This window comes from Syngnathus acus, chromosome 14 (genome assembly GCF_901709675.1).
Source record: "Syngnathus acus chromosome 14, fSynAcu1.2, whole genome shotgun sequence".
Taxonomy (NCBI): Eukaryota; Metazoa; Chordata; class Actinopteri; order Syngnathiformes; family Syngnathidae; genus Syngnathus; species Syngnathus acus.
In genome coordinates this window covers 9,710,981-9,735,649 of record NC_051099.1, presented here as the reverse complement: position 1 = coordinate 9,735,649, position 24,669 = coordinate 9,710,981, and the positions used below count along the sequence as shown (strand labels likewise).

General features: G+C 43.7%; 1 protein-coding gene across 8 annotated transcripts in view; it reads left to right on the top strand.

Moving 5' to 3' along the window:
* phf14 (PHD finger protein 14) overlaps positions 1-24,669 on the top strand; it is a 163,271-nt gene that overhangs the window by 122,249 nt on the left and 16,353 nt on the right. For all 8 annotated transcript variants that reach the window (XR_005100216.1, XM_037270210.1, XM_037270207.1 and 5 more), the window contains exons 13-14: positions 14,924-15,055; positions 19,190-19,352. Coding sequence is in view for 7 of the 8 variants with exons in the window: in XM_037270210.1 (XP_037126105.1) it covers positions 14,924-15,055; positions 19,190-19,352 (295 nt within the window). In the remaining variant the exon portion in view is untranslated. The remainder of the gene's footprint in view (positions 1-14,923; positions 15,056-19,189; positions 19,353-24,669) is intronic.

Below are 24,669 nucleotides of genomic sequence, written 5' to 3'. Positions count from 1 at the left end.
CGGAGGACGAAGAGTTTGAAGGATTTAAGGATTTGGAGTGACACAGAAGGTTTGAAAAACTATTATGGCTTTTACGCACGGCCGGTCCTATTCTATGGAGCTCTCTTTCACCTCCGTGGATGGAAGTCTGGGGCCGGCGCTCGGCCGGGTGGCTGTCCGGGGACGGTGGATGGGGCTCGGTCATGGCTTTTACGCACGCCCGGTCCTATTCTATGGAGCTCTCTTCCACCTCTGTGGATTGAAGTCTGGGGCCGGCGCTCGGCCGAGTGGCTGTCCGGGGACGGTGGATAGGGCTCGGTCATGGCTTTTACGCACGCCCGGTCCTATTGTATGGAGCTCTCTTCCACTTCCGTGGCTGGAAGTCCACGCCGCCACACGCCTGGAAGTTTGTTTTGTTAAATAAAGAGCCGTTTACCAAACCCACGTCTTTCCTTGAACTTTGTTAACGCTACAATATAGTTATATAGTAGATCTGTGGAATAACGACGAGGCTGACGTCAGGGCGCACGCGCGGCGTTGTTGACAAAGGACGAGGAATTTGATCGATGGATTTAATGATTTAGAGTGCACAGATGGTTTGATAATACTATTGCTTATATAATAGTTATTTGATATCTAATTTATATATCGTTATATGGGCCTGTGGAATATTTTGAAGTGCAAGCGCCGTCAGCTGCGCGCACCCATTGTTGACAAAGGACAATCGATGGATTTAATGAATTGGAGTGACACAGATGGTTTTATAAACGTGTTATTTATGTAATAGTTTTTTGAATAACTCTGAATGTTACGTCAGGCCCGTTCTCAGCTCTTCGTTTGTGTTTATGTCACGTTAGCATACCTATCGTTTAGCCTGTTGTTGCTCGTTCATGTCTGGTTTTGGTGTTGGATTTTGTCGAATAAATTTCCCCCCAAAATGCGACTTATACTCCGTAGCGACTTATATATGTTTTTTTTCACGTTATTGGGCATTTTATGGCTAATGCGACCTATATTCCGGAGCGACTTTTAGTCCAAAAATTACGGTAAATAGAAAATCACCTTTATTCGAAATTAAAAGATTAAATGTCAGCAGTTAGTCTCAAACCTAATGCTTCTAAACAATCCCTCAATGGAAAGTTAATGATTTAAGAGAATAAGAGTTAAAGAAAAAAGGTTTAAATAGAAGTTCAATGTCAATCGAATTTAAAAGATTAAAAATCAGCAGATTAAAATATTCAAGCAGTTTCAATATAATATGTCAAAGCAAAAATAATATAAAATCATCCAAAGTTGTGTGTCCATGTTTTATCCAGAATATGTCCTTCTAATCAGTTATTGTGACTACTGATCTATTATCAGGTCAATTTAACATTAACACTATCTCTGATAAAAGTACTATTAATATGAATCATTAATTTTGAAAAACTAACTATTAACCTATCTTAACTTCTTCAGGTCTCTCATGTCAAGGTTTTGTCACCATCTGCTGGCGAAATTTGGAATTTCATTTAAGCCAATTGTCTAGGCCAAATCCAACACTCTTTCACGCACCATCTTAACCTCTATGTCACTCGTCAGGCTTTTACTTACTTGTCCCCTGGTTTGTTGCACTTCCGGATCCCGTCAATCCACTGTTGTCAGACGAAGGCAGACCTGAGATTCAAGAGTTTTTTTAATCGCCATGTTTGAGCGTGCCAAACAAGGAATTTGACTTTGGTAAATCACAGCCTCTGTTCAACATTTAGGTGACTAACAACACTCAGGACATGTGAAAATTGGCAAATATTCCAAACATCCCCTGATCTTAAACTCCCAAGAGGGCAAGGAAAAACTCAAAACTCCAGCTAGAGGAAATGAGAAACCTTGAGAAGAGACCACAGATGGGAGGGTCCCTCTTCCAGGATGACCAGGCTGCAATGGATGCAGAGAGGACACATAGTACAAACAGTGTAGACAATTCAAAAAAGGTGTGGAGAGCAGGATGTTATTGCACAGTAATGACTCTGAGACTCTAAGAGTGGTGTGAGTTCATCAGAGCAACAGCCTGAGGGAAGAAGCTGTCTCTGTGTCTGCTGGTTTTGGCGTACAGAGCTCTATAACACCATCCGGAGGGGAGTAGTTCAAACAGACTGCAACCTGGGTGAGAAGGGTCTGTTACTTGCACGTTTCCTGGTCCTGAGGAGAAATCGTTGGTGTAGAGAGAGAAGAGCAGTGGGGAGAGGACGCACGACTGAGGGGCTCCAGTATTGGTGGTCCGGGTGTCAGATGTGATGCTCCCCAGCCTCACACGCTGTCTCCTGTTGGTCAGGAAGCTGGTGATCCACTGACAGGTGGAGGCAGGCACCGCGAGCTGGATGAGCTTCTGTTGGAGGATTGCAGGAGCGATGGTGTTGAACGCCGAGCTGAAGTCCACAAACAGGATCCTGGCGTACGTTCCTGGGGTGTTCCAGGTGGTGCAGGATGTAGTGCAGTCCCATGTTGACCGCATCATCCACCGACCTGTTTGCCCGGTAGGCAAACTGGAGGGGGGCAAGCAGGGGGCCCGTGACATCCTTCAGGTGGTTCAGCACTAACCTCTCGAAAGATTTCATGACCTAAGATGCTGGCCCAGCGACAGATTCTCTTCCCAGGTCTTTCTTGTCCAGGTCCTCCTAATGGACGCTGGCTTGTCGACAATGCAGCACGTCCTCCTACGTCCACCAGCAGTGGGTATGTGAGGGATCTCATCCCCGATCCGGAGAGGGCATTCCACCCTTTTCCGACTGAGGACCATGGACTCAGATTTGGAGGTGCTGATCCTCATCCCGACCGCTTACTCGGCTGCGAACTGCTCCAGTGAGAGCATGCTTGGCTAGTCCATCACCTTCACCCTTACTGTTGGGTTCGTCAACATTTTACACAAAGAATTTCGTCAGACCGAGAGTTGTCTTCATCAGGCCAACTACTCCAGTAGGAGGGCGCCCGAGACACACACACACAGGGTGTGTGGCCCGAACCGCGCTCCAGCCACAGGCTGGCCCCTTTTTATTGAATAAATGCAATGGGTGGAGTTTAGACAAATGTATCGCTTCTCTTGTTCACAGCAGTAAGTTCATCTCATGATTTCAGAAAAACAAGGATGTTAGAGCTTAAGGCGAGCAGTATGGACCTCTCAACGATGTCATTGTTCAAACCAGGATGCCATTTTTTAAAGCGACATATGGCTTTAGCCATAAACATCCTGAACCATGAAAAACACCCTTGTTCTCTTAACATTCCAAATCGGTTGGAAATCCCCGGGCACAAGGTCAAACTGTCACATACTGTGGAAGATCTTGCACACATAGATACATAGACTCTAATGATAATATTTGACATATTTCCTAACATCCCCCCTGTTTAACATTAGATTCCATAGGAGAACAAAACATCAGCCATTACTTGTATACATACATGAGTATATGCATACACAACATACCGTGATTTTCCATGCATAATGCGCAAAATCTAACTAATTTATTGTCCTAAAATCTGGGGTGCGCATTATGCATGGGTACAACAATTTTTGAAGAAAATCTCCCTCGAAATAAAACTTGAAATCACACCTTTCTTCTTGTTTGTTGTCAATCGCGCATCGCATTCAGCCATCCTGCCCAACACACTTAGTCAGTAAAATTCATAATTGACGACACATCGTTTGATGCGATTGTGCAATCCTTGATGGTGTGTTATTGTCAAATATTGTTTGTTTTTTAATCTCCATCGCAGACCGGATATCATACGGGGCCGCCATGACAGTATGCGCAGAACGGATGCGCAAGACGTGTCAGCTATATAAAGAGCGAGAGTTCAGTTCTCTACCTATTAGTTACAATTCACAGTTTAATTAGCAGTTTCAATCAGCAAATAACAAAATGCGTATTACAGGTAATATTTTATTTCACAACACTTTGCCTTGTTCCTTTCTTCTCTGCTGTTCACTTCAAACACGCTCCATACGAACACAATGCTCTCGTATCAGACGCTTGCTCGATCACCTGCTCGTTTGCTGTCACAATGTACCCTACACAAATCCGAAACATTTCTCCGCTATCGAGTTTGCTAGCGCATGCGCAGTGATACTGACCGGCAGAATAACATCCGGTTGTTCCCAAAGATGATCTTTTTTCTGAAATAATTTTACGTTTACGGACTTAAGTAAGAGTCAAAATTTGGGTGCGTATTATACATGGGTACAGGCTTTTTTCCAGCATCGACATGCCATTTTTAGGGTGCGTATTATGCACGGGGGCGTATTTTGCATGGAAAATCACGGTAGTATATCAACATCACAAAGTATGAAAGTTCACATTATAGAGTTTATCAGAACTATAGCTCTCCATCCGGCTTTGGCCATGTTTAACATCAAACAGGGTAGGCATCAAATTACGCAAGTTGGTCACAGTCATCTTGTTGACGCCGGACCAACATCACATTTTGGACAGCAAATGCTGATGTCAACATTTTAGTCACCATGTGACGAATACAAAGTATGATGCATGATGTAAAAATACAGAGAAATAGTAGCATGGCAATTAAAAGAACTGTAACTTTCAAAAGAAGGTGCTCCCAATTGCCGTCAAACAGCCTCCAAAAGGGATAGACATCTTAGTCCGGAGTTCTATCCTGGAACATGGATCTACGGAGGTTGGGCTTGTATTTTCCACCTTTATTCCATCAACATGATTCTGTTGGAAACACAGGGGATGTGATGGCTTTACTCACTTTTAGAACCATCCTGTTCTGCAAGACCATTAGTCCAATAGCCTGGATCTCTCTGTTTTATCTATCAGCGAGAGATTCACGAAAAATAGAAAATAGTTCGGTCTCTATGAAGAGTGATTGTTTTCCAACTCCGATCCAAGGAAATAGTGCATGAACGATTCAGTCTCTGACAGAACATACTTTATGGCTGCTTGGGGCATTCATACCCCAGGTATCATGTCGCAAAGGTCGCAACAGCCCTGTGTCGACGTCCAGAAGAGTTGTGTGCCGTTGTCATCTCATGATGCTGTATCTTCGGGTGTGGTCTGTTACCCACACTGGTGCACACACTCCTATCCTGGCACTCAGTGGTGATGTTCAAGGCTCCCATCCAGTTTCCTTCTGGAGGGCAGTCATCATCCATGCATTTGTGGGTTTCATTTCCGTGTTTGTAACACGTGTAGTCCAGCTCAGTGGCCTAGTGGTAGAGTGTCCGCCCTGAGACTGGAAGGTTGTGGGTTCAAACCCCGGCCGGGTCATACCAAAGACTATAAAAATGGGACCCATTGCCTCCCTGCTTGGCACTCAGCATTAGGGGTTGGAATTGGGGGGTTAGATCACCAACTGATTCCCGAGCGCGGCACCGCTGCTGCTCACTGCTCCCCTCTCCCCCAGGGGATGGATTAAAATCACATGGGGATGGGTTAAATGCAGAGGACAAATTTCACCACACCCAGGTGTGTGTGTGACGATCATTGGGACTTTAATCTTTAATCTTAATCTTTAATTCCAGGTAGCCTTTTTGTTTAGGCCACTTGTGGCATCTTTCGTCCTTCACAGTCACATTGAGATTAATCCAAAAGAGTTCGATCACAGGTTCCTTTCTGTGAGTCCAGGGCGGTAGGGGTAGCATCACTGACTGTGACAGCACGGTGTTGGCATCCAACTCCTCCCATAGAGGCCATACGTTTCGCTTCACTAATGTCCATCACTTTGGCCTCTAGGTGAACTTGCGTGGAGGAAGGGGGAGTTTGGAACACACACAGCACGCCTCCTGTGTTGGATCTCATAGTGAACTTTACACACCGGTACCAAGTGTTGGTTTTGTATGGGTTTTCTGGGGTCCCATGACCAGCCCATGACCAGTGTATATGGTTTTCCTCATGTGACCACCTTCTCCTTCTGTTGACTTTTTCAATGGGTCTATTCACATGAATCAATAGACCATAGCATGCTTCAACCACAACGCAGCAGAGGATCCACTTGGCATGTGGAGTCCCCCTTGCTCCTAGTTTAGCAGAGACACCGGTACATCCCATTGCCTGTCAGAGTGGGGATCTGAATTCAAAGACATTGAGACGCACCACCCTAAACGATGGAGCCCCTTTGTAGTCAGAACTTCCCCCCACCCCGGAAATGGGGTCTAGCACTCTCTGTAACTTGCAGTGGCTGAGGTGAATCCGGCTGGGCCTTTCAGAAAACTTCACTGTGGTGGGGGTAGTCAACAACTTAGAACGGTCCCTTCCACCGTGGCTGGCCGAGTTTGTCCTTTTTGACGACTTTTACGTCGTCCCAGTCTCCTGGCTTGGAGCGGTTGTTGACCTGTGGGGAAGAAAGATCAGGCGGCAGTAAATTTGCATTTGACACATCTTTCAGTTTGATTTCAAAAGGTGTTAACCCTTCTGAAGTGGGGGTGATTCTCATATAGAGTTTATTTTAGGTTCCCGTGTGGATCATGCTTCACACAAACAGGACATGCTTAAAACATTTTTCACTAAGAATCTAAACCAAAGGGAACTCATAACTCACGCTGTCACATAAGTGACACAATTGGTGGAGCCTTAAAAAGTCATTTTGGCAAAACAGGTTTGTTATTGACGTGGTCAATAACACCTTCTCCATTATCGCACCTTTTGTCATTTTAACTAATGCCATTTTCAATTTTGTGAATGCTTCTTCTGCTTTTGGTGTCCACGTGATTGTATCTTTGAGTGCTAACGGCTGTCCATGATCCACTTCTGTCAGTGGCTGAGCCATTTCAGCATAGCGTGGAGCCCAAGCTCTGCAGCAATCACAGAAAGAAACATAAGTTGTTCTTTGTGACAGGTCGTGGTGTGTCTAATATAGCCTGTTTCCTGCCCTGTTGCACTGCTCTTCCTTTCGCTGAGAGCGTGCGACCAAGATAGTTTACTTTTGGCTTTACCCATTGTAACTTCTGTTTCCTGACGTCATTTCCTGTCTGGCCTAGATGCTGCATGAGGAGAAAGGAATCTCATCCGCAAGCTTCCTTTTTTCTGAAGCAATTATCGTCAACATAGACCAAACTTTCAGATGAAGGCGTGAAACCAGCCATACAATTCATGATAATCAATCATTCGCCAATCAATTTCTTTGGCCTCTTGAACTGGAAAAAATTGGAGTGCTACAAGAAGAGTCTTCGTCATGGCTCCTCCTCTCCACAGTTTTTTCCAGGAAACCCAGCTAATTTCGCCTTCTCCTTATCAATCAAACAAATGTTGATTCGTCAGGAAAGCGCTTAAACGCGTGCCTTTCCAACAGCTTACATCACTTCCTCATAGATTCTTTAGTCACTTTTCAATCATCTTCCGATTGTTTCCAGCAAAAGTTTGAAAAGCTTGAGAAAAGGTTTGACTTAGTGGTACGACGCCAAATGTACCGTAATTTCCGGACTATAAGTCACAGTTTTTTTCATAGTTTGGGTGGGGGGGCGACTTGTAATGAGGAGCGACTTATATGTGAATTTTTTGAAAAACTTTCCAAAAAAAAAAATAAAAAAGTGAAAACGCGATAAACGAACCGCGATGTAGCAAGGGATTACTGTAATTTGAATTTCAAGTGACGTCAGCAGCGCGGCGTGACGGGTTGTTTACAAAAAGGACAAAGATTGATCACGGGATGACGAAGATGACGAAGGGCCCCACGTACTACCGGCATCATTAGCGGCTTTGTTTCTAAGTGACACGGAGGATGAAGAGTTTGAAGGATTTAAGGATTTGGAGTGACACAGAAGGTTTGAAAAACTATTATGGCTTTTACGCACGCCTGGTCCTACTCTACGGAGCTCTCTTTCACCTCCGTGGCTGGAAGTCCACGCCGCCACACGCCTGGAAGTTTGTTTTGTTAAATAAAGAGCCGTTTACCAAACCCACGTCTTTCCTTGTACTTTGTTAACGCTACAATATAGTTGTATACTAGATCTGTGGAATAACGACGAGGCTGACGTCAGGGCGCACGCGTGGCGTTGTTGACAAAGGACGAGGAATTTGATCAATGGATTTAATGATTTAGAGTGCACAGATGGTTTGATCATATTATTGCTTATATAATAGTTATTTGATATCTAATTTATATATCGTTATATGGGCCTGTGGAATATTTTGAAGTGCAAGCGCCGTCAGCGGCGCGCATCCATTGTTGACAAAGGACGATCGATGCATTTAATGAATTGGAGTGACACAGATGGTTTTATAAACATGTTATTTATGTAATAGTTTTTTCAATAACTCTGAATGTTACGTCAGGCCCATTCTCAGCTCTTCCTTTGTGGTTATGTCACGTTAGCATACCTATCGTTTAGCCTGTTGTTGCTCGTTCATGTCTGTTCTTGGTGTTGGATTTTGTCGAATAAATTTCCCCCCAAAATGCTACTTATACTCCGGAGCGACTTATATATGTCTTTTTTCACGTTATTGTGCATTTTATGGCTAATGCGACCTATATTCCGGAGCGACTTTTAGTCCGAAAATGACGGTATTAGAAAATCCATATGTCATAAAGTGTTGTATTATTATTATCTTCCACTATCTTTTGGAAGGACGGGTTCTTTACTACATTTCATTCTATCATGATTTAATATGACTTTACTTCCCAAAACACTTCTCAGTTTCTCAGTTCAAGCATCTTCTGTATGTGTTACTCGTTCTCCAGTTTTTTTCTTCTTTTTTTCTCTATTTTTCCTCTAGTTAATTAAAAGAAACCGCATTTTCTTTTCTTAGCATTAAATTTGCTCAAAATCACTCTTACTTCAAAGTTGTTCTACTAATTTCCCCATAGTAGTCTCCAACAACTTCAACCATTCAACCTGTATTTTCCTGTCATCCTGTCAGTCATTCATTCCTGCTCATTTGCATCTCTCACACACGCGCGCACACACACACACACACACGCACGCACGCACGCACGCACGCACGCACGCACGCACGCACGCACACACACACACACACACACACACACACACACACACACAGCCTCCATTACACACTGGTCTCACTCTCTACAAGCTCTCTTCAAGCTGTTCACACAGTCATACATCATTCTCAACTCACATTCCTCATCCTATTTTTTTTGTTCTTGATAAAACAATCCACCAATCCAAAAAAACAACACAAAATAATTACCAGCAAAATAATCAGAACGTTTTTGTTGGTTGTAAGTTTAACTAACTCATTCTCTCTGGTTTAACTCACATGTAATTGTTAGTATAGTCTTATAACACAACCAAACAAATTTTCATCTTAAATTTAGCATTGCAATGCCTTAAATTCACAATTTTGCTTCATCAAATTCCAGAAAGCATGTTCTCTCTTCCTTTCAAATTTCTCATCAGGGCCACACACTAATCCCGTGTGGACCACTTTCTGCCCACAAACAAATCTCTTTGTTTTCTCTCTTTCTTAATATTAGTGTGAAGATGAAGGCCTTCACACTTATGTTATTCTACACTAGGGGTGTCCAAACTTTTTGCAAGGAGGGCCATATTTATTAACGTGAAGGGGCCCGGGGGCCAATATTTCCCGGGGGGGGGTGGTGCTAGTGGGACGTCCAACGCTGCGCGTTCCCTTCTCTTCCGGGGGGGTGCTAGTGGGACGTCCAGCGCTGTACGTTCCCTTCTCTTTCGGGGGGGGGGGGGGGGTGCTAGTGGGACGTCCAACGCTGCGCGTACCCTTCTTTTCCTGGGGGCGGGGGGGGGGGGGGGGTGCTAGTGAGACGCCTTCTCTTCCGGGGGCTAATCGGACGTCGAGCGCAGCGCGTTCGCTTCTCTCCCGGGGGTCGGCTAGTGTGACGTCAAATCAAACGCCGCGCGTTCGCTTCTCTTCCGGGGGGGGGATAATCGGACGTCAAGCGCTTTGTGTGGCGGGCTCCATCTAGTGTGGAATCTGAGAAGTGCTCAAGCTGTTGTGCGGGCCACATTCAATTATGTTTTCAGAATTTGCTGCGGGCCAATAAAAACTGGACCGCGGGCCAACTGCGGCCGTAGTTTGGACACCCCTATTCTACACCATTCACTCTATTATTTTTATGCCTCACACTTTTTTATGTGCCACTCCTTCCACATAATTTATCCAATTCACTCCATTCCAATTTTGACACATTCCAAAAATTCACATTTACGTTGTCCCAGTTTGAAATTCACATCATTCAGCACATTCAAATCACACCAGTTTTCAACATTCCCGGCCGGGTCATACCAAAGACTATAAAAATGGGACCCATTGCCTCCCTGCTTGGCACTCAGCATTAAGGGTTGGAATTGGGGGGTTAGATCACCAACTGATTCCCGAGCGCGGCACCGCTGCTGCTCACTGCTCCCCTCTCCCCCAGGGGATGGATTAAAATCACACGGGGATGGGTTAAATGCAGAGGACAAATTTCACCACACCCAGGTGTGTGTGTGACGATCATTGGGACTTTAACTTAAGAACTTGCCAAATTAAAAAAATTCACGTTTTCACGTCAGATTATTAATTATTTGTATGGCATGCTCAAACTTGGCCAATAAAAGATTGATTGAGTGATTTATTAAAATTTCCACATTTCACAAAATCTCGTTTTTCAGCTCTAATTTCTTCATTTTCCAACTGATTCAATCTGCTCCAACATCATTCTGTTGCATTCCCTAAATTTTTATTCATCTTCTTCGCCTTCACACGCAATTTCTCCAAAAATTGCATTTTCTAGTTTCAAAATCGTTTTGCTTTTTGTGATGCAGTGCAAATCCAAGTCTAGTATGTACATTTCTTTGCACACTATTTTAGCTAATTTCATCATTTTAACACATAGACACACAAAGAACACAAGGACAAGACAAGGGCCCACAATAAAGACACAGTACACAAACGACATCAACAAACAACGCTGCACATCCTCTATTTTGACGTTTTGGTTTCATAATTTTGTTATATTGTGGCCTTTATCCTCCAATAAGGTTTGACACCTGTATCATTTGCATACATCAGCATTGTTTATACTTTGGGGAAATTTAACGGCATTGGTCATACAGTGGAGCCTCGGTTTTCAAACGTCCCGGTTCTCGAACAAATCGGTATTCGAACAAAAAATTCGAGATTTTTTTGCTTCGGATGTCGGACGAAATTCGGTTCTCGAACCTTGCAAGATGAGCCGAGAGGACCCGCATGCCAACTGACTCCGTTCGTTATTACGTTCTCGTTACTCTGAGGATTGCATCAACTCTAATCACGCCTCCAAAGGAAGCAAGTGGGAGCAGTAAAGCCATCCAAAACACAGACGCTCCTAAAGCAATGCGACAGTGAGCGCCCGGCGCGCTGCGGTTGCGCGATCAAACCAAATTAAGCTCCCTGCGCACTGAGGTCCACTTAAATTTTGGAAAGTACATTAGGACTTTAAAAATACTTTCTGAATTTTAGCGACCGCTCTGTCACAATAATGCGACCAGCGCGGTGCAGTTGCGCGGTCGGCGGCGCGCAATGGTTGCGCGTTCGGCGGTGCGCTGCAGTTGCACGATCGGACAAAATTAAGCTCCCTGCGCACTGATGTCCACTTAAATTTTGGAAAGTACAGCCGGACTTTAAAAATATTTTCTAAATTTCAGCGACGGCTCTGACACAATAATGGGACCAGCGCGGTGCAGTTGCGCGGTCGGCGACGCGCTACGGTTGCGCGTTTCGTGGTGCGCTGCAGTTGCGCGATTGGACAAAAATGCGCAAATGAAAAAATGCTTAAAAAAGCCGGGGGTTTTTTTGGCTTGGAACGGATTATTATTTTTTTCATTATTTGTAATGGGAGAATATGATTAGGAATTCGAATGATTCACTTCTCGAACAGCCTTCTGGAACGGATTGTGTTCGAAAACCGAGGCTCCACTGTACTTCTTGTTTCAGGGATGAGAATCTTCCACGGATCCGCGGATTTCCGTGTTTTTTTCCGTCGGGAGTACCATTTTCGTGAATCGTGTAGATCCGTTGAGAAAATTGTTTTTATATGGGTGGGCTGGCAGCAGTATTGCGACAACAGCCACCTTATTTTCGGCAGCATTTTGGTGCTACTTTCGTCACATCATTTGCCTAATTAGCAAAGGTTTTAGCCAGCATGGCGATAGTTTGAGAGAAAAAAGATGAGGATCGTGTCAGGGAAATAGACAAGTCGAACGGGATCAGGAACTGCTTCAGATGGGCATGACTCGAGAGCAGCGTCATCTCACAACTCGGAACACAGTCCGTAACCACCTGCCTGACGGAACATATCCGTAAATTAGATGTCCCGGGGAAGGTTTTGTGCATTCTTTGTCAAAATGTGATAAGCTATGGAGGTCGCGGCACTTCGAACATTAAGGAGCACATAAAAAAAAAAACACAAAGGTACATTTTTACTTTTACATGATGTTACATGTAAGCTAATCTTAGGCTATTGTCATGATTTCGTTAAAGAATAAATCTTCAATGATAGATAGATAGATAGATAGATAGATAGATAGATAGATAGATAGATAGATAGATAGATAGATAGATAGATAGATAGATAGATAGATAGATAGATAGATAGATGTTGCAAAAAAATCTTCATCAGAAGGAAAAACTCCAGAATTTATTTTGCCATTTTGATGTATCATATTCACCTTGGTAGCCCACCAAGCAGGAATATTTTTTTTAACAAAACTGTTGAAATTGAATGATGAAATTAATGTTTTGGGGTTGTTATACTGCCAAAATCCAGGAGTTTCCAGGGAGCTTTGCCCCCTGAGCCCCCTCCGGGGCGTTGCCCCTGGCCCCCTGCGGCCCCCAATGGGGGCCTGTGAGCCTCAGCTCTCAGCTTCCTGCAAGTTAACAGTGACAAAACCCAAGCCATGTTAATTGGCACTCCCCATCAGATCCATACCTGCCCAATAACAAGCATCTTATTCACCGGTCTCACTATTCCCCTCTCAGCCACTGTCACCAACCTGGGTGTGAAACTGGACCCTCAACTCAACCTTGAGTCACACATAAAACACATCTGCAAAACCTCCTTCTTCCACCTCAGAAATATTTCCAAACTCCGCCCCACACTTACCCTGACGGATGCTGAGAAACTTGTCCACGCCTTTGTCTCCTCAAGGCTAGACTATTGTAACGCACTCCTCATCGGGATCCCTAGCAAGAGCCTCCAGAGGCTTCAGTACATTCAAAACAGCGCTGCTAGGATCCTGATGAGGGTGCGGAAAAGCAATCACATCACACCCATCCTCCGTTCTCTGCACTGGCTCCCCATCAAATTCCGAATTGATTATAAGATCGACCTCCTCACTCACCATTGTATCCTCGGACATGCTCCCCCATACCTCAAAGAACTCCTTGCCCCAAAACCTGCCACCCGAAGCCTGCGCTCATCCAATTCACCCCTTCTCCACGTTCCGAAAACCAAGCTGCGCACCATGGGCGACCGGGCCTTCTGCCATACAGCCCCTACACTGTGGAACTCCCTCCCCGACCACCTAAGAGCACCCCAATCCACTGACTCTTTCAAAACTGGACTTAAAACTCACCTCTTTACCTTAGCATTTCCGTAATTTCTCTCATATCTTGGTTGTCGTCCAGTTGTTTTATACTTGTCCTTGTTTTGTTTTCTTGTTTTTTATCTGCCATGTAGCACTTTGAGATTCCCCCGAATATAAAGTGCATTACAAATATAATTTATTATTATTATTATTATTATTATTAGCCCTGTGGCCCCCAATAGGGGCCTGTGGCCCCTGCGGCCCACAATGGGGTCCTGTGGCCCCTGGCGCACTGCGGCCCCCTGCGGCCCCCATTGGGGGGCATGCGGTCCCCAGACCGGCTACTTTTCAGTGTATTTTTTCATTTGCCGCGGTGCTGGAAAATAATGGTGGCCACTGGCCACACACAATATTGACATTTGGGTCCAATTTTGAGTCAATTTTCAGTTGGGGTGTACTCACTTTTGTTGCCAGCATTTTACACATTAATTGTTGTATTTTGAGTTACTTTGAAGTAACAATACATTTACTTTGCTATCCAAGCTCTACAGTGACTACTTAATATTGTCTCAAAGTGTCATTTCTTCAGTGTTGTCCTATGACAAGATATAATTAAAACATTGCAGAAATGAGAGGGGTGTACTCACTTTTGTGAGATGCTGTATATAAATGATAAACTATCAATAAACCTTCATGTCACAGGTTGCACTAATCTTGTGACACAAATTTCTTAAAATTTCTTCTTGTGACACAAATTTCTTCAAATGTCTCACTGCAGTAATTTGACCTCAATAAAACGCTTGAAATAATAAAACATGCAAACTTTGACAGACAGATGATACCTCAGGAAATGAATTGTAATCTTAATGAAATCTTCAAAGTTCTTTTGGGATTAAGACCAAATGACTGTTTTTGCCCTATTTCACCTTTGAGAAAAAGCTACCTCAAATTTTAAGAGGTTAACATTTCAAACGATGTCCTTTCTTACTATTGGGATTTACTACCCAGTGGTCTTTCAACACTTCCAGAATGTTTGGAGTCATAATATTATTCCTGAGGTAGTGGTTGCTATGAAAGAAGTAATATTATAACATGCCAGTTAATATTACAAATATTTTAATTGAACTTCTGTTAATGACCAAATACTTATTTTTCACCATGATTTACAAATAATTTCTTTAGAAATCCCGAAACGTGATTTCCAGGTTTAGTTCCCCCCACATTTTGTCTTACAGTTGAAGTATACATGATGAAAATGACAAAACTCTTCCATTTTAAGTTAGAGAACTTGCACAATCAGTAACTAAATACTTTTTTGCCCCACCGTTTATGGAAAAACAATCCAACAGGCTTTTCATTTTTTTTCATTTTCACTCTTTCATTTCATTTGAACTTTGCTGCATTCTAGGTAGCAATCATCACCAATGTTAACAGCTGTTATTCATTAACAAAATCATGTTATGGCAGCTGCGGCATCTGTAAGAAGAACCAAGACCAACATCTCCTTGTGCTGTGTGATACCTGCAAACTTTACTACCATTTGGGTTGTCTTGAACCACCACTGACACGCATGCCCAAGAAGACCAAGAATAGCTACTGGTAAGTCGCATAAATAAAAATAAAAAATAAAAAATAAAAATAACAAGGTTTCACTATGTTATTTTGGAATCATGCCAATGTGGAGTTACTATGTTACTGTGTAAATTAGCGCTTAGTAAAGATCAAACAAATCAGTTTGAAAAAAATTATAACATTTCTCTTTATATGCAGTTAACATAGTATGAGCAGTTACAAGATAGCCCAGAAACTATGAAACGTGTACTTACCTGAGGTGTTACTAACAAGAAAACCAAATTTGTGTGTAGAAAAAAAGAGGCATATTTGTTCCAGAGCCATTGCACAAATATTGGCCGTAGCCAGTGAAACAATTTGAAATGAAAAGAATGGGGGAAAAAACGGTTTTTTTTGTTTTGTTTTTTACCAACACGACTAATATCACCAAAATGAGCTAAAATCAAGGATCAAAACTGTGTTTAATTTTTGTAATGTGTTAAGAATTAAGAAAGTTATGCTTTTTTAAAGACTTCAAAAAGTGAATAAAAACCCCTTGCTTCCAGTTCAAAACAATAAAATGGTTTGACTGTTCAGGACAAGTAAGAGCAAAGAGATTTTGAGTCAACGTCTGAAGTTGGACATTGCATATGACATTCTCCCAATCCTCTTCTGAATCATCCAAATGCTCTCTAGCAAACTTCAGACGGGCCTGGAAATGCACTGGCTTCAGCAGGGGGACACGTCTGGCACTCCAAGATTTGAGTCCCTGGCAATGTAGTGCAGGGGTGTCCAAACTACGGCCCGCGGGCCAACTGCGGCCCGCTGTCCAGTTTTTATTGACCCGCAGCACGTACTGGGCAGGCTAACGAGTTAGCGGAAAGATGCTAATTCGCGATCATGCTAACACGCGCAAACGGACCTCTAAAGGAAATTAAACGAACATTTGGAGCAATACTACATTGTCCTAAAGGTTAGACACATGTGATCATTCATTTCTCTTGTTAGGAGACACACTTACATCGCCAATGACTCCTGTACCACTGTAACCGACATATGTACAAGAACGTAAAAAAGGAAGTGGTATCGCCTGAAAACGGCCTTCAAAATAAATCACCCTACCTCAAATCAAAGCATGGCTGAATAACATAAATAACATGGAGAATTCTTAACACAAACTGTAAATATGTTTTTAGAACAACTTTTATTATTATACATTTTTTTATAACAAGGTAGAAGTGTACATACTGTAAATATGTTCTTAGAACTCTTTTATTATTATAACAATTTTCTATAACAAGGTACAACACTGTAAATATGTTTTTAGAACTCTTATTATCATAACCTTTTTTTTTTAAAAAAAGGTACAAGTGTACGCACTGCAATTGTGTGGGCACTCCTTGCCTTCTGCTGGCGTGTGGGCAAGTTTTGTGCCATAATTCCTCAATTTAGAAGTTTTATTTTGACTTTTAATTCTTTTTTTCAATTTGGGAAAAAAATCCGCGATGTAGTGAAACCGCGTTAAACAAACCGTGATGTAGCGAGGGATTACTGTACATCACTGAAAATCAAGGCAATTGTGTTTGTCTAATTTGTAAAAAGACGGTTGCCTTGTTTAAGGATTTCAACTTAAAGAGACACTATCAGACTAAACATGCGAACACAAACGACCAGCTAACAGGGAGTGACCGCGCTGATAAAGTGAAGCAGCTCCAAGCTGAACTGGCATCACAACAGCGATTCTTCACACGGGACTGTGAGTCAAAAATAAATATTACTAAAGCAAGCTACGAAGTGGCCATGTTAAGACTGTTGATGTTATGGACCTGTAGACCTGACACAAACTATTATTTTCTGAAAGATAATGTAAATGACAAGAGCAAAATTCACTAGTTTTAAGTTTTAATAATAACAGACAACTTTGCATTACTATATAACTCCCGTTTAAAATGTTCATGAGGCAAAAGTAATTTTAAACTCATGTAAATTTAAGGTATTTCATACAGTTTGTTCAATGTTATCTGACTCTTCAGATATGAATGAAAGGCAGAATTTGTGTTTTTAGAGTTGTTCACATCTGCCTGAGTGACTCATATTTGGTTATTTTGTCATTTGAAAAATAAAGACAATTGTGAGAATGAAATTTGTTTTATAACAGTGTGTATTTGCATGACATTTTTGTAGTTAAAAAATGTCCGAAAAAACTATTGGCCCCCGGGCCCCTTCACTTTATCAAATCTGGCCCTCCTTGCAAAAAGTTTGGACACCCCTGATGTAGTGTGTTACGTAGTGTATGGTAGTCTTTGTTACTTTGGTCCCAGCTCTCTGCAGGTCATTGACTACTTCTCCCGTGTGGTTCTGGGATTTTTGTTCACCGATCTTGTGATCATTTTGACCCCACAGGCTGAGATCTGGTGTGGAGCCCCAGTTCGAGGCCATTATTGACCAAATACTTATTTTCCACCGTAATTTGCAAATAAATTCTTTAAAAATCCGACAATGTGATTTTCTGGATTTTTTTTTTCATTTTGTCTCTCATAGTTGAAGTGTACCTATGATGAAAATTACAGCCATATCTCATCTTGTAAGTGGGAGAACTTGCACAATTGGTGGCTGTCTAAATACTTTTTTGCCCCACTGTGGGTTGATATTTAAAAGCAAGGTCGATTTTGGGTGCCTGTGGTAAACATAGAAATGCTGCATGAAAATCACCAAATTCAAAACTACCTGACAGAAGGGGACTCCACTGTAATCCAAAAATAGAGGCAGAAAATGCCACGGAATGAGTGGAGCTGGGCGACCAAATGCATCTTGGACTAGGGTTTATTGAGGGAAAAGGTAGTTGGAAGGGAGGATGAGGGGAACAAACCAACAGAAATGGCAAACTAACAACTTATCGGCGGCAGAGTGACAGGGATAACCGACAGACGGACAGACCAAATTGCAGAGAAACTAACCAAACAGAAAGACGAGACAAGACGAGGAGAAACAAGACGACAGACGAGACTACACACGAGAGACGATAATAATCCGACAGGGGAGTGAGGGGCAGACAGGACTTAAATACAAGACAGGTAACGAGATGCAGGTGACGGTGATTACAAAGATTGTGAACAAACAGGATGGGAGGGGCGAGTACACAGCGACGCAAACTGAAACTGTGGCAACATATACATATAATAAAACGACCGGGGACGAGTAGTGACAGAAAAGACATTGCTAATAAACCAAAACGCATTTTTCTGAGAGGAAACAGACCTGTGTGATGTAGTCATATAAAAATTGCATCAAGAGTAATAGTGGAACTGGATTCTTTGTCACATACCTAATAGAAGTCACCGTATTTTCTGGACTATAAGTCGCTCCGGAGTACAAGTCGTACCAGCCATAAAATGCATAATAAAGAAGAAAAAGAAACTATATAAGTTGGACGGGAGTACAAGTCGCATTTTTGGGAAAACTTTATTTGACGAAATCCAACACCAAGAACAGACATGAACAGGCAACAACAGGCTAAACGATATGGTATGCTAACGTTACATAAACACAAACAAGGAGCTGAGAACATGCCTCACGTAACATTAACAGTTATTCAAATAACCATAAAATAAATAACACGTTTATCAAACCATGTGTCACCGTGTCACTCCAAATAATTAAATTCATCGAAATCTTCGTCTTGTGTAAACAACGCCGCTTCTGACACCAGTCACCAGTGTATGCGGCGCTGACGTCAGACTCGTAGTCAGTTGCAGTTCAAATTATTCCACAGGCCTATATCACTATATATAAACTATATATCGATTGATTGATTGATTGATTGAAACTTTATTGATCCGGGGGTGGGGAAATTCAGGCCCCAGCAGTATTCATACCACAGAGCGGGTATATAAAAGACACACAGATCGATCGATCGGTTGGTTTTATCCGGGATCTTGTTGTTTCGGTCACGACCCATAGCTCGTGACCATCGATCGATTTTATAGCCACTTGTCTGTGCCTCATTTTGAGCCAAAAGTGCGCTTTTGCGGATGTAGAATGGAGAATGGGTCTATAAAGCATTATCCTGTCTAACTGTTTGACTGAAACAATCTTTACATTGTTTCCTTCAAAAAAAGAAGAAAAAGTATTGCCTTCTGGTATTCTAATCAATTCTATTCTGTGTAATGAACTTGTTCTCAGGCAATGCTCAGAGTGTGACCAGGCGAGCAGCGATGAAGCTGATATTGCTATGGAGACGCTACCTGACGGTACCAAGAGGTCCAGGAGGCAGATTAAAGGGCCAATTAAATTCATCCCGCAAGAGATGTCACCAGAACCCAAAAAAACTCAAGTTAGAGGCACGGTGTGTATTGACCCTCTGGAAACTTAAAACACGTTAAAGGCAAAGTGTGTAGAATGCTTTGATTTGTCAGTGTTCATTAATTTTAAAAGGTCACTATTATTACATCATAGAGTGATAGAGCAATGTATATTTTTTGTAAGTATGTATCGGTCTAGTAATTGCTATTTTATTACATGGGGGTCACGCCTCCCATAAAGGATGTCTCGCCACCATCTTTGTGCTACGGATACCTGGAGGAGACAATCACCTTACCACAAATTTGCTAGCTTAATGACTACAGCATGTGTAACAAATGCACTTACTTCAACACATATAGGAGTACAGCGCAATAAGTCGTTTGTGATGAAATTTTGCTTGGTGGTAGGATTGCTACATTTGGTCTTTCTATGGCACCAAAATGCATGTGCTTCAAAATGCTGCCGGTTCGAACTTAGGTCGTTGCATTCTATTAGTTTACAACGAAATGTCACAAAATATTACTACCATCCGTTCTTCCATGCACCCATCATTCAAACCTTCTGTTATACACGTAGCATCCATCATCTGAGACAATAGTAACCACTTGTTGAGGGATGTGCTCTCATTGTCAAAACACTGTGCAAACGCAGACTCTGTCAACACACTGAAACACTTCTTTATCCAGCCATCCATCTTCTTCCACTTATCCGGGGTCGGTTCGTGGGGGCAGCAGCTTTAGGAGGGACTCCCAGACTTCCCTCTCCCCAGCCACTTCGTCCAGCTCATCCCGGGGGATCACAAGGTTTTCCCAGGCTAGCTGAGAGACATAGTCTCCTGCCGGTGGGACATGCCCGGAACACCTCCCCAGGGAGGCGTCCAGGAGGCATCCTGGTGAGATGCCCGAGCCACTCGGCTCCTCTCAACGTGGAGGAGCAGCGGCTCTACTCCGAGTCTCTCACGGATGACCGAGCTTCTCACCCTATCTCTAAGGGAGAGCCCGGAAACCCTGCGGAGGAAACTCATTTTGGCCGCTTTTATCCGGGATCTCGTTCTTCCGGTCACGACCCATAGCTCGGTGAGGGGAGGAGCGTAGATCGGCCGGTAAATTGAGAGCTTTGCCTTTTGGCTCAGCTCTCTCTTCACCACGACGGACCGGTAGAGTCCGCATTACAGCCGACGCTGCACCGATCCATCTGTCGATTTCACGCACCATCCTGCCCGCGCTCGTGAACAAGATCCCAAAATACTTGAACTCCTCCACTTGGGGCAGGATCTCATCCCCGATCCAGAGAGGGCATTTCACACTTTTCCGACTGAGGACCATGGACTCAGATTTGGAGGTGCTGATCGACATCCCGACCGCTTCACACTCAGCTGTGAACCGCTCCAGTGAGAGCTGGAGATCACGGCTTGAAGAAGCCAACTGCACCACGTCGTCTGCAAAAAGCAGAGATGCAATGCTGAGGTCCCCAAAGCGGACACCCTCAACACCTCGGCTGCGCCTAGAAATTCTGTCCATAAAAGTTATGAACAGAATCGGTGACAAAGGGCAGCCTTAGCGGAGTCCAACCCTCACTGGGAACGAATCCGACTTACTGCCGGAAATGCGGACCAAACTCTGGCATCGATGATACAGGGACCGAACCGCCCTTATCAGTTGGTTCGGCACCCCATACTCCCGAAGCATCCTCCACAGAACTTTCCGAGGGACACGATCGAACGCCTTCTCCAAGTCCACAAAACACATGTGGACTGGTTGAGCGAACTCCAATGCACTCTCGAGGATCCTGCCGAGGGTATAGAGCTAGTCCACTGTTCCATGTCCAAGATGAAAACCACACTGCTTCTCCTGAATCCGACATTCGACCTTCTGACGGACTCTCCTCTCCAGCACCCCTGAATAGACCTTACCAGGGAGGCCGAGGAATGTGATTCCTCTGTAGTTGGAACACACCCTCCGGTCCCCCTTCTTAAAGAGGAAAACCACCACCCCAGTCTGCCAATCCAGAGGCACCATCCCCGATGTCCACGCAATGCTGTAGAGGTGTGTCACCCAGGACAGCCCCACAACATCTAGAGTCTTTAAAAATTCCGGGCGGATCTCATCCACCCCTGGGGCCTTGCCCCCGAGGAGTTTTTTAACTACCTCAGTGACTTCGACCCCAGAAATTAGAGAGTCCACCTCAAAGTCTCCAGGCCCTGCTTTCACAATGGAAGGTGTGTTGGTGGAATTGAGGAGGTTTTCGAAGTATTCTCCCCAGTCCACTCGGACTCAATGTCCCCCGCCTCCCCCGGGACGTGGGAAAAGCTCTGCCGGAGGTGGGAGTTGAAGCTCTTCCTGACAGGGGATTCTGACAGACGTTCCCAGCAGACCCTCACAGAGCGTTTGGGTCCTGCCAGGTCGGACCGGCATCTTCCCCCACCATCGGAGCCAACCCACCACCAGATGGTGATCAGTTGACACCTCCGCCCCTCTTTCACCAGAGTGTCCAAAACATGTGGCCGCAAATCCGACGACACGACTACAAAGTCGATCATCGAACTGCGGCCGAGGGTGTCCTGGTGCCAAGTGCACACATGGACACCCTTATTTATGAACATCGTGTTCATTATTGACAATCCGTGTCAAGCACAGAAGTTCGATAATAGAACACCGCTCGGGTTCAGATCGGGGGGGCGTTCCTCCCAATCACGCCCTTCCAGGTCTCACTGTCATTGCCCACATGAGCATTGAAGTCATCCAGTAGAACGATGAGTCCCCAGAAAGAGCGCTCTCCAGCTTCCTTCTTCCAAGGACTCCAAAAAGGGTGGGTACTCTGAGCTGCCATTTGGAGCATAGACACAAATAACAGTCAGGACCCATCCCCCCACCCGAAGGCGGAGAGAGTCTACCCTCTCGTTCACCGGGGTGAACCCAAATGTGCAGGTGCCCAGCCGGGGGGCAATAAGTATGTATACCCACACCTGCTCGACGCCTCTCATCGTGCGCAACTCCAGAGTGGAAGAGTCCAGCCCCTCTTGAGAGGGCTTGTACCAGAACCCAAACTGTGTGTGGAGGCAAGTCCGACTAACTGTCTAGTCGGAACTTTTTTGCCTCGCACACCAGCTCAGGCTCCTTTCCAGCCAGAGAGGTGAACTTCCATGTCCCAAGAGCCAGCTTCTGCAGCCCGGGATCGGACCGCTAAGGTCCCCGCCTTCGGCCTCCGCCCAGCTCTCTTTGCACCCGACCCCTTTGGCCCCTCCCACAGGTGGTGAGTCCATGGGAAGGGGGACCCACGTTTCCTTTTCGGGCTCTGTCATGGACTTCTCTATGCTGGCCAAAAATATTTCCCGATATAATCATGGAATAAAAGCCAACAACAAACCAACCAATCTACAGTGAATACAACCACACAACAGCCGCTTTCATCGACACCAAAAACAAGAGATAGAGGAAAGCAAAGACATAGTTTCTATGTGGGACTCAGTGAGGGGTGCTGTTATCAGACGTTTTAATGCAGCCTTGTTTATGCTGAAGAAAGTGCCTTCTCTTAAACATTGATTAGAAAGTGGTGTTTCACGTTGGTGCCCCAAGTTGGTCCCTTTTACCAGCTACCCATGTTCTCGTTTTTGCTATTGACACCTTGTATGAGCAAACCATGTACCGTTTTTTCCGCACTATTAGGCGCACTTAAAAACTTAAAATTTACTCATAAAACCACAGTGCGCCTTATAATGCAGAGCGCCTTATATATGGATCAATTGATGAATGTTGATCCATACTGGTTGTACACAGCGCTCTGCCAAAATGTTTCAGTACGTTTTAGCACGACTAGTAAATTTCAAGGTCGCATCGCTTCCCAGCATTACGGCAACCATGGTCAGGGGGCGTCACTGAATAGCTGTTGTACCCGCAAGGCTATTTCATTTCAAAATAGGCTGTTCCGTTAATGTTTTCGAGTATCAATGTCCAACGGAATCATAAATAAGCAGCACCAATGTGTTAATTCAATCTTTAGTCGGTTCCGATCACTTTTATGGGAGAGAGTTTGAGAAACGTGATTGTTTACAGGGGGCTGCCACGACACGCGCACGATTTCAAAATAGGCTGCTCCGTTAATGTTTCGAGTAAATTTACGGATCGATATGGAAGGGAAACATAAGTAGCAGTACCAATGTGTTAGATCGAACTTTAGTCAGTTCCGATCATTTAATAGGAGATAGTTTGAGAAACGCGATTGTTTACAGGGGGCTGCCACGACACTTTGCTCAGGCTCATGGGAGCCTACGAGCTGAGGCTCATGGGAGTTTGCGGGTGGCAAATGCTATAATGATAGCTGCTACACGCACGAGGCTATTTCATTTCAAAATAGGCTGCTCCGTTAATGTTTCGGGTAAATGTACGGATCGATATGGAAGGGAAACATAAGTAAGCAGTACCAATGTGTTAGATCGAACTTTAGTCAGTTCCGATCATTTTATGAGATAGTTTGAGAAATGCGATTGTTTACAGAGGGCTCATTGGTTATTGGCTAGTGGATGCATACCGCAACCCTAGTCAACCTCAGTTTGTTGCAGTATAGCTTCTATTTTATGCGCCTTTTAATTCGGTGTGCCCTATGTATGAAATAATTTCTAAAATAAAAAATTCAATGAGGGTGCGCCTTACAATCCAGTGTGCCTTTTGGTGCGAAAAATACTGTAATAGCTATTACTTTTTGTTATCTGCCAGCATCTGCAACCAAGTGTTTTCTCATGTGAGATAAAATAAAGTATAGTTTAGATATTGATGTACAGTTGCAAGGATAAGATTTTGAGTCTGTTGTCTGACTTATTTAGTAAAAAATAAAAAGAAGCTAGTTCCTCGAATGTATTGGACACGAAGCTCCATTTTTTGTTTAGTGAACCTCTCGTTGATTCCTACATATCTCAGTCGACCATGCTTTATTTAATTAAGACACTTTCAAGATTTGTATCTGACAGCTCTGTGGCTCTGGCAAGGTCGTTCACCTCCCCTTTGCTTTTTACTCACTGCCGATATTTGACCTTTCTAACACTCCTCTGGGACTTCAGGGAACTTTATTCTTGTTGCTAGAATACGTCCAACAGCCAGTTTCAGTAGAAAAAAAGAAATGACACATCTCATCAACTTTTACATTTTCAGCATTGTTTTGGATGACGCTTGGGGACTTCGAAATACAAGTTCGAGATCTTATAGGGAGACAAGATAAAGAAACCCCACAATGATACAAAGCAATGGACCCTTACTACGTATGTGGAAGCAGCAGTGATTGCTTGAATAATAATAATAATAATAATTCATTAAATTTGTATAGCACTTTTCAAAGACGCTTACAGGGAAACAAGGCGAGGACGTACA